Below are 10,077 nucleotides of genomic sequence, written 5' to 3' on the forward strand. Positions count from 1 at the left end.
ACGAGTGCCGCGTTGACGTGGCGAACTATAAATACAGTTAAGAGCGGCAAGCAGCGGTGACCGGGTCCTCGACGTGCCGGTGCCGGTGGGACGCAGGTTTGAAGCCGACGCGGCCAATCGCCTCGGAGGGTTTCGCGGAGGTACAAAGCAGAAAAATGACCCGAAAGCGACGCCTCGTGTCGATCGCGCACGATTTAGAAGTTTCGAGAGCTCACGGCGCGTGATCGCCCGGGTGTCATGAGGTTTTCACAGCGTGTATGTTTTATGTATGTGACAGATAAAGATATATTGAAGTATCGATTAATGGGGTGTAATCGTGGACGTGTCTTGTAAACACACTTAGTACAGCGAGAACCGTCTATGAAGCTCAGAAACGGCACCACCTTTCTGTAAATAAGGACATTAACCTTTATCACAAATAACGACAATGACATACTAATAGTAATAATGCATGCTGTTGGTTGTAATGAAAGCCTTTATTATAATTGGATTTTATCCCCCAATTGTTGTGGCTACAGTATCACAGTGCTACTTTATGCAACACACCACCCAGTGCTCACTAGAACACAGTGATGAAGCTATTAAATGCAACCAATGTTGAATTACATAAACAACTTTAGACCTTCCAACTTCACGTGTTAATTACATTTTTTTTTACTTTAAAAAGCAAAAACAACAGGCAACAAACACAACCACATTCTCATCATGAGAATAAAAATCTTTATTAGTGTTTTATGAAGTCTGCATAATATGCCACACGCCTGAGAAGCTTATGGTCAGAAAAAGAACTGCTCTATCAATATCGCCCTCTACTGGTAAAACAACTGCGACATCTACTGTACTGACTGCTTTGCAAAAAATAAAAAATAAAATAAAAAAAAAATAAAAGTAAAAATAAAAGATTACTGTTAAATACACACATACTGTACTACTGTTATGTATATGTACTTCTGGTCCACGTCAGATTGGTACTGTATTTTTTCACATTCATATGTTGTAGGCCAAAGATAAAAACACTGTAACACTGGACCCTTTTAACACATGGTTCAGTTCCCCAAATCCAAACTCACTAGGTGCACTTAAAGTACAATCACTAGTGCCGTAAGGTAAACACATTTACATCAAAAAGGAGTAGGGATGGAGAAGAAAAAAAAAAAAAGGGGGGGCGGGGGGCGGACATTTAAAAACCTTGCAACAGCCACATAATGACAAAAATGGCAGACTGCAAGCTTGTAGGTTTTGTACATGGGGGATATTTTATAGACGGGAACAAATACACATTAACACAGAATGTCTCAGTGTGCAGGCTTGTTCGGTCTTCCTTTCCGATGTAAGAAACTGGAATACTGCCATGTTTGTGTAACATTTTGAAAGCCAATTTTTTACTGGTTGACCTTTAGCTGTAAAGATAAGCACCAAAAGGCTTCCAAAAGTAATCGATAAGGGTTTAAGAATGCAAGGATATAAATGCCGTTTACTCTGATTTTACAACATGCCTCTGGAATCGTTCAAACCGTTGCAGGGAAGAAAAAAAAAAAAAAAAAAGCCTTTCAGTTGCTTCATGTACTTTAAATGCACCAGATTTCTTTGGATACAGTAAAAGGAAAAAAAAGAAAAGAAAAACGGGCTACGTCTTGTAGGGCAGTGATTATCATACCAAAACAAAAGGGCTCCGATTGGAAATGGATTCAAGCTGAATCTTCTGATGGGTAAAAACAGAGGAATGATCCATGCTTTCCATGTCTTTAAAAACAGCTGTGGTCTTTAAAATATTACTTTAAGAAAAAGTGAACGACAGAAAACTTTAAGTATATTTATATATAAAAATACATGAGAATACAAAAAAGTAGCAAAAGAAAGGGGATATAGGCTAAAACAATACAAGATGAAATTAATTGATACCTTCAACTTCTCATGGTGAGACTTTTTTTTTTTTTTGTACGTTTTTCATTTATTATCACTTCACCCTGCAGAGCTCTACAACTCCCAGTGTCATGTCAAAAAAGAACAACGAAAAGCTTTGCCTAACAGCTGATATTCTCTGGTCCCTGCCCAGTACACCCGGCAAACCTGGACCATATTTCAACAGCTTCATGCCAGGTGTTCTTTTTAGGGAGGGTGCAAATCCAATATACCAAGGACACATTTGGGTGCCATATAATGACAAATATTTAAACTACAGCCAGACTGAGTTTGTTTAGGGTTTGTCTCTTATTTTACTAACATTCCTATTTGTCCGTTAAGATGTGTGTCTTACAACGACACACATCAAGAGTTAAAAACAAACAAAAAAGAACAAAAAAAAGAGAGAAGGGGGGCCATTCAGGCATAGAGTGAAGTAAAATCAGCAAATTTAATAAACACATAATGGTGTTTCCCCTCAGGGGAGAACAGCCACCAAAGGCCATCGTTTCTCAACCAAGCCAACTCCCTCCTGAATAGAGATGGGTCCAAGATTCCCAGAGAAAAGTAAACTTAGGTTCAGAACAATAGTTGGGAGGGGCGGGGGTCATTTTAGTATTCAAGCTTGTGTTACTTATACAAGCATATTCCAATACTGAAGAAACTATTGACATATTTTTGGTATTTTCCCTGGCTTCCTGGACTAAAAACCAATATACATTTCATTTGTACCACAAATAGATCTAAAATTAAGGATTTGGGGAAAAGCAATTTAACAAGGTGCATGACTTAGATGGGTAACAAAGTGCCAAATTCTATACTGAAAGTCTGTATGTAGGAATTTAAGTGTGTGCAAGTGCCTCATATATATATATATATATATATATATATATATATATATATATATATATATATATATATATATATATATATATATATATATATATATATGAGAGTTCAAACTGGGACGTGGAACTGAGCCACAAATACTATGACAATGTTACAGAAATTCATTCTGTGGGGTTTCTTTTTTTCATGATGGGAATCACAAGTTTAGAATGTCATGATCTTTGTTATGGGCTGACGTTTTGGGTGGTTCCTTAGCCGTTTAGGACATACTGGAGCAACGCACGGAGGGGGAGCCCATCTGGGTCAGAACCTTGTCTAGCCACTGCAGGGGTCCGTTCAAGTGCAACTCGATCCAGCATGGAGTGCTTGTGACAGTCTGCCGCCTAAGAGACAAAATAATAACATCCACTGTTTAGGCTGCGTGGTTTCAGACTTTCAATTACTCAAAAGTGGGGACAAGCTGTGTTGGCAATCAAAGAGAATAGTGTTGCATCCTGGTGAACTCAGAATTAAATACAGTGAGGCAGCTCCAGTTGCTCTACTTTTTGGCCACTCTAGCTATTCTAATGAACATGTCCACAAGGATCCCAAATATTCAAGGTAATCAGAAGGCCGGCCATGCCATTTGGTGAATAGTAGAACTTAAAGCAGCGTACAATCCAGTTTGCCATTTGCAAAAATACAATGGCAAACAAATGAGATGGTCATTGCTTAAGTTGAACGTTAGAGGTATTGTCGTGCATGTACCTGGACCTTATCCCGCTCACCTGTACTCTGCTCCCCATCCTTTGACGAAGCTCATGCGGATCGTGCACATCCTGGTGAGCTGGTACACGGCCTCGAACCCTTGGTTGACGGACTGGGCGAGCAGGGCAGCAAACTCCTGGTTGTTGAAGATCTTCAGATTACAACCTAGAGGGCACAGGAGAAGATGGGTGGGGGTGGATGCTTTGAATTTGGGCATCCTTTGGTTATTTATTTAAAAAAAAAAAAAAAAAAAAAAAAAAAAGAGGAATGTCTCCTCAAAATGCATTCCTGCATCAGGGTCATGCTTTGAGTTTCTACAGATGCATAGTTCTGCGGAAGAAGACACAGTCCTGCTCCAGCCCTCTGTTATTTTATCCATTAGGGTTTTATTTGCTCGGAGACAAAATGTTTGATCCAAGAACAAATCTGAAACAGTCTTATGGTTATAAATGCTAGTAATGACAAAACAACTAGCTGGTTTATCAAGGTGCCATTAGAGGAGTATATCTTGTCTTATTGCAGCACTAGTCAGCCAGATGGACACAAATGATCAGATTTCAGCCCCATCATCTGAAATTTCAACTCATTGGGTTTGGTTTCCAGCTGCTTTACCTGGGGGGATTTTGCACACTGTGGCAGGGTGCCAGCCATACCGCTGGTTGCAGTTTGGACTCTGGACAAAGATGGCGCTATCACTCAGACACTCAGCAAATACCTCCCCGCCAATATAGTACAGTCTAACGCCTCTTCCTGTAAGACAGTAGAAAGCATCACAACCACATTCCAAGTACAAATATACATAAAATCTTTCTCACTGACAGATGTGCAAAACTTTAGCGCTTCACAGTTTTGCCTATTACATAAACAGTTAAAGCCCATACTTTGTTTGAATCCCAGAAGAGAATGGATTTAATCCATGAAAACGTTGTCCACCGTAACATTTGCTGAACTGGCCTTCCTTGTTTCAAGTTGCCAAGACGTCTGCACTTCACATCTAACCAGGAAATGGTTTAACCACTGTAATGTGACCGCTGAATCCCACCCAGAAGCCGTACCTATGTGCCTCCGAGTCATTTCCACCGTGGCGTTCCTGTTGACGTTAGACAACAGGCCCAGGCAGAATCGTTCAGAGTTGGATGGGTCTGTGAAGCCATCCACTGTCAGCGAGGGCTGGGAGGCGTGGAAGGTCTCGCCCACACGCTGGTTCAGCTCGTAGTAAGCTATCGAGCACCAGAAGGCCGGCTCAGAGTACGTCACTGGCTGCAGGTCTGTGGAGTGACAGCAGGGAATCTTATTTTGCGGCAGGCTTTGAATGAATTTATACAGATACATACATTTGTATTATTTATGTAGATATTTTTCCCCTAATCTGATGAACATGAAGTATACACTGCAAAATTATTACAAATACTATTAAACTAATGAAGATGTGACTATTCCGCTTTGAAAGACGATGCATTTTAATATCATCACGACATTTTGGCCTTGGGGTACATTTCACTGAACAATGTTTGATCTGACCAGAGTTAAACAGCATTTGCATATCATATCTACATCCAATAACAGTATATATGAGTTAACGTCCTCATTGGAATAGTCATCTCAGTTGGACTGTCAATGACAGCGGTCTACCAAATTATATTTATTTACTTTTACCCATGACTGTCTCTACGTTCTAATGTGGCAGCTCCCCACAATATGTTCAATAAGCAGAATAAAAACCAAATATAAAATGGTGAGTTCCATTGGCCTCCAATCTGGTGCTAATGCTATAGTGTAGCTTGTTTGGAAGTTAAGCCCTGGTAGGCCTTACCCATGCTGTGATTGACCGGGGACAGAGTGCTTGGGGACAGCTCTGCAGGAGAACCTGGACATGGGCAGAAGACAAAGGTCAGTAAAGAAACACCCAAAATATTACTACACCTCTTAAATCTAAATCGGTTTTGCCAAATCTGAAAATTGAAGTTAACAATGTCATATGCTTTGTCTTGAAATATGTTCTAAACAGCCAACACTTAAGAAGCAACCCTTGCTAATTTCATTAACAATCAAAATTTGAGCTGCTTTTATTTACTATTGAAGAGGAATTAGATGTAGCACAATAGCCATATCATGTTAAATTGTGCATCTCAACTTCAGCAACAAACAGTTGGGCGGAGGATTGCGCCTACTGGGGTGTGGGATGGAGGGACACAGGAGGAGAGCACTAGTTTAGGGTACCTGTGTCCATACTTTGATTCATCTGCTGATCACTGGCCTCTCCATCCTCGCTGATATAGCCAGGTGGTGGCGTTTCTGTTGGAATGAATGAAGTTAGGGAGAAACAAACATGCTGTTCAGATGTCATAATCTGCATCGAAGATGTCAAAATTAAATCAAGCACTGGAGCCTTAACCAACCATCAATTTCCAGTCCTAGCAGCCTGGTACAGTTAGATTGAGAGAAAACTAATATACCAATATATGAATGGCAAGTTTATTGATAATTTTTTTAAACTATTAAACATTTGTTTAATAGTGTTGCATGAATAATGGTCCACTCATTCTAACATTGTAAAAGTGTGTTAACCTGGTATGTAGTTGTTCGGTGGTTCAATTCCTGCAGGAAAGTTTGTGTTCTCAGGTATGGAATGAGTGTAGTCATCCAGCGGCGGCAACTCTGTCAGGATTTCCGAGTGTCTTGGCACAAGAACGGGAGGCAGCACTGGAGCATTGGAGGAATAGAACAGTATTGGTCATCATAAAGTTTAGCAAGTAACAAGTTCAAAAGAAAAATTACAATGTTATGGTCCAATGGCATCATTACCAGTTGGGCCGTTGGATAAAAAGGGAAAACGATGGAACGTCTAACAACAAACACTAAAACAAGAAATACAATTCTATCAGCATAATTGTCCGAGTCACTCAATATTGCTCACCTGGAGTCTCCACCCTCTGGTAGTGGTAGGGGTTGATGCAGACCTCGTCCTTCTTGAGGTGGAAGGCATACTCACAGGCCTCGATGGCACGCAGCTCATGGTGGCTGTGCAGGTCGGGCCAACGCCACAAGCGGCAGTAAATGACATGCGGAAGCCCCTTCCTGTGGGAGACCTGCAGGCGCCCATCCAGGGACCTGATAGGACAAGCAATTGAGCAAATGGTGGTGAGAAAGGCAGGGAGGCGCATAGGCAAAGGTAGATGGTATAAATATGAGAGAAAATGCATAATGTGGCCAGGCAGGGGAGGGGAATGGAGATGGATCGCGTTGGGGGTAGTGACGAGAAGCAAAAGGTGTTCTCAATGTCCGTCTGCACACTTTAAAAGACAACTTTCCCACATCAAAGTTGTATGCAACACCATACATGAGTTGAGGATAGTCACCTGGTTTGGTCAGGGTAGCTGTATAGGCCTGATGTATCCCACTGTTCTATCGTATTTGGTGTACTCAGTCCCCATATTTCAGAGCAATTGCTGTGCACAGAGAAAACAACAAAACAAAAACAAAAAAAATGATAAACATGGGACATGGATAATTCAGAAGTATCAGTATGGGAAATGTAAACATTAAAAGGCCTCTTTTATTTGAGTCTTGAGAAAGAAATCATCATCAGATTCATTTGCAGCGAGGAAATGAAAGATGGCAACTTCAAATAAAAGAAGCCTTTTGACAGAATCAACTAAAGAAAACTATGGAATTCACTACAACAAAATGACACTGTTGGTGAGACAAAGAGCATTCTTACACAATTATGGCATTGTACTGAACATCAAAAATAACTCAAACTTTTTCACTAAGCCATTTATATCTGAGGCAGTGAACTTGTCTGAGGACATTCAAACAAACACTGAAGACACAATGGGACAAAAAGGGAGGGGGTTTGGAAAGGACTACATTTCCATTTTCAGACACTCAAAACATTAAAATGGTTAAAAAACAAAAAACAGTAAATCATAACATGGAATGCCGGAGAATGACAGAATAGTTGCTTCTGAAGAACAGGACAAGAAGAGAGTCTGCGTACCACGGTACCAACACAACACCTGAAACCCGGGCTAAAGGGAAGTGGGACCTCAACTGAGCTAACTGAAAACCAAAAACAAATTAATTTTCTGGTTCCTAACAACAACCAAGGTATTTCTCCACAAGTGAAATTGCGTTTTATATGACAAATCATCCTTCATCAGCCAATGAGGGGTTCAGTTGGTTAACTACAAAGAAAGACCAGCGATGTTGTCAAGTCGACCACAGCCGAAACACTCATCACTAACGACGACTTCTCTCCTTGGAATAATTTGGGGAAGCTGACCATGCGGTTGCTGCTGTGCAGAAACGTTTTACGACCCAGGAAAGGGCTAATAATGAGAGGCAGTAATTTCATTGACATCAAACCAGCGGTTACAGCTGAACATAAATACAACAATGCAGTCTAGAACAGTTCTCAGGCGATAGCGACCGACCAGCTATCTGTAGACATCCAAACATCGGAGGTGGCACTTGGCAGCACATCAGGGAGAAGTGAGAGTTAACACGCTGTTCCCAGCAAAGAGTAGAGTAGGCCATCAAGGCTGGCTGATAAAAACAACATCCTGATCGCGTGTAGTGTCTCCACACAACAAGTGCAATAATTATCTGCATTTCTGACAGGACCAGCTGATACACTAAACAATGCCATTTCTAAAGATTTTACCAGCAATTCTCCGCACTTTAAAAATAAACCCTGAACAAACCTTTCAACATCAGTGTCACCTGGGCAGTCAAACTAAGATAATAGAAACGCAAGTGAAAATCCCTATCCATCAGGTATAGGACGTTTCACGGTCTTGGCTTAGTCAAAGACCTCAAGGAAATATGACACAGCAAAAGTTCATATGTGGCACAGTAAGAGCTTATGTTCCTGTACCAGTCACATGACAACCTGGAGCTATACCTGGGGATGGTGACACACTTGGTGTTGCAGTTCTGTGTGGTAATGGCTTTCTCCAGCTCGTCCAGCTGGCCTGTCTTCTTCAGCTTTTTCACCAAGCTCTTCACGGCCTTCTCACACCACTTCTCCTCCTGTCCGTTCTGCTCTCCGCCACCCGCTCCGCCTGGGCCACTGGCCGACTTCTTCCAGCCCAGCAGCCGCTTGACCACCGGAGGGGTGAACGGCAGAATGGAGGACATCTTGGTGGGGCGAGCCGAGAGTCTCCGGTCAACTTGACGACCAGTCACACGCAGAGGGGACCTGGAGGCTCAGTTTGGGCCCTCGCTCTGGTGCCGCCCCTGTACTGACCCAAGGGTGACGGGGCAAAGGCCGGGGCAGGCAGGACGTGCACAGAACCGATGAGACACCTGGACAGAAAGTCAAATATATACATATAAAATTACAACAGCACAGTATAGTCTAGTATAAACTCTAATATTCACAGAGTTGGGTTAGTACTATAGTTCTAAGAATAAAAACAATTGCAATATGCAATTAAACTAAGACATGAACAAAAATAGAAAAGATTGCAATACAGTATATCAAAAAAATTAACTAAACGGCTTAAAATGACAGTACACAATACATCAAATAAATAACCCAAAAATCCAATTTATAATGAACCTAAAATGTGCTGCTCGGAGGACACACGGCTAACGCACATTGCTTTAATAATACCTCACCTTTTAAATCCATACAATATAATCAACTTAAAAGCGGTGACAAAGCTTTACATGCGTATCGTAGTCATTCTATAGAGGCTTCTCTCTCTAACTAGGCCGGCTAGCGTTAGCCTACACGGGCTAGCCACCGTTTGCCTACACAGGGTAGCTAGCAGGCTTGTTATCAACAATCCTTTTGTTGTGATCTGCGGAAAAAGCTCCTCTGCGCAACAAGCAACCCGCGCTACTTTGCTCACGAACATTAACCAATCAAACAAGTATACGATATCTGCTTATTTTCACATTCATTGTCGTACTGAAATATAAATGTTTATAACTCAATAAAATGAATGCACTCCACCGAACTGTTCCAAACTGAGCCGCGTCTCGGCTAACTGGCTAGCCAGCTAGCCAGTTAGGCGAGCTAGGTCGCTCGTCCACACAACAAAACAACACGTATCAAAGTCGAGGAAAACTATCGAAATCCTTGTCATAGTTACCCTCAAATTGCGTCAACCGAGCTCCTCTTTTTGCAGAAACGAAAGGCGCCGCTTAACGAACGCTCGAACGGCTTGAAAACGTCTTAATTCCTTTGAACAGCGGCCGCTGCCTCGAACAGGGGGGGGTTGACGGCTCTTCTCAACTTGCTACTAAAGCTACCGAGGCTAGCTAGGTGACGCTAGGTTGGCCGGGAGCGCGTCAGACAGACGTGCTGGCTGGGTACAAACTCTAGGTCCCGCCTTTCGGAATTCTGATTGGACAGCTGCAAGTAGCGCCATGGTGGAGAACGCAAGTGATTGGTTGATTTCGTGCGACTTCTTGATTGTTTATTTGGCGGCATGTGGAAACGGAGCAAACGCTTAGACTTCGCCTCTCTGACGTTCACGCCCTTCCGGTCCCGTTGACGGTCTTAGACCAATCAACACGTTCATCATCCGATTAATTCGTTGAAACGGACACTTATTTGGCCAATCC

The 10,077-nt window shown here is 42.0% G+C and overlaps 1 protein-coding gene across 1 annotated transcript; it reads right to left on the bottom strand.

The window, feature by feature from the left end:
* Window positions 1-2,988: 2,988 nt before the first annotated feature.
* On the bottom strand, window positions 2,989-9,739 carry smad2 (SMAD family member 2). The gene is made up of 11 exons (XM_080003152.1): window positions 9,603-9,739; window positions 8,405-8,808; window positions 6,858-6,947; window positions 6,416-6,609; window positions 6,067-6,201; window positions 5,719-5,793; window positions 5,312-5,365; window positions 4,554-4,766; window positions 4,111-4,248; window positions 3,519-3,663; window positions 2,989-3,134 (listed from the first exon to the last, which is right to left on the bottom strand). The coding sequence occupies exons 2-11, from the start codon at window positions 8,638-8,640 to the stop codon at window positions 3,011-3,013; spliced, it is 1,404 nt and encodes a 467-aa protein (XP_079859278.1). The 5' UTR covers window positions 8,641-8,808; window positions 9,603-9,739; the 3' UTR covers window positions 2,989-3,010.
* Window positions 9,740-10,077: the final 338 nt, after the last annotated feature.

The sequence above is a fragment of the Zeus faber genome (assembly GCF_960531495.2).
Source record: "Zeus faber genome assembly, chromosome: 7".
Classification (NCBI taxonomy): domain Eukaryota; kingdom Metazoa; phylum Chordata; class Actinopteri; order Zeiformes; family Zeidae; genus Zeus; species Zeus faber.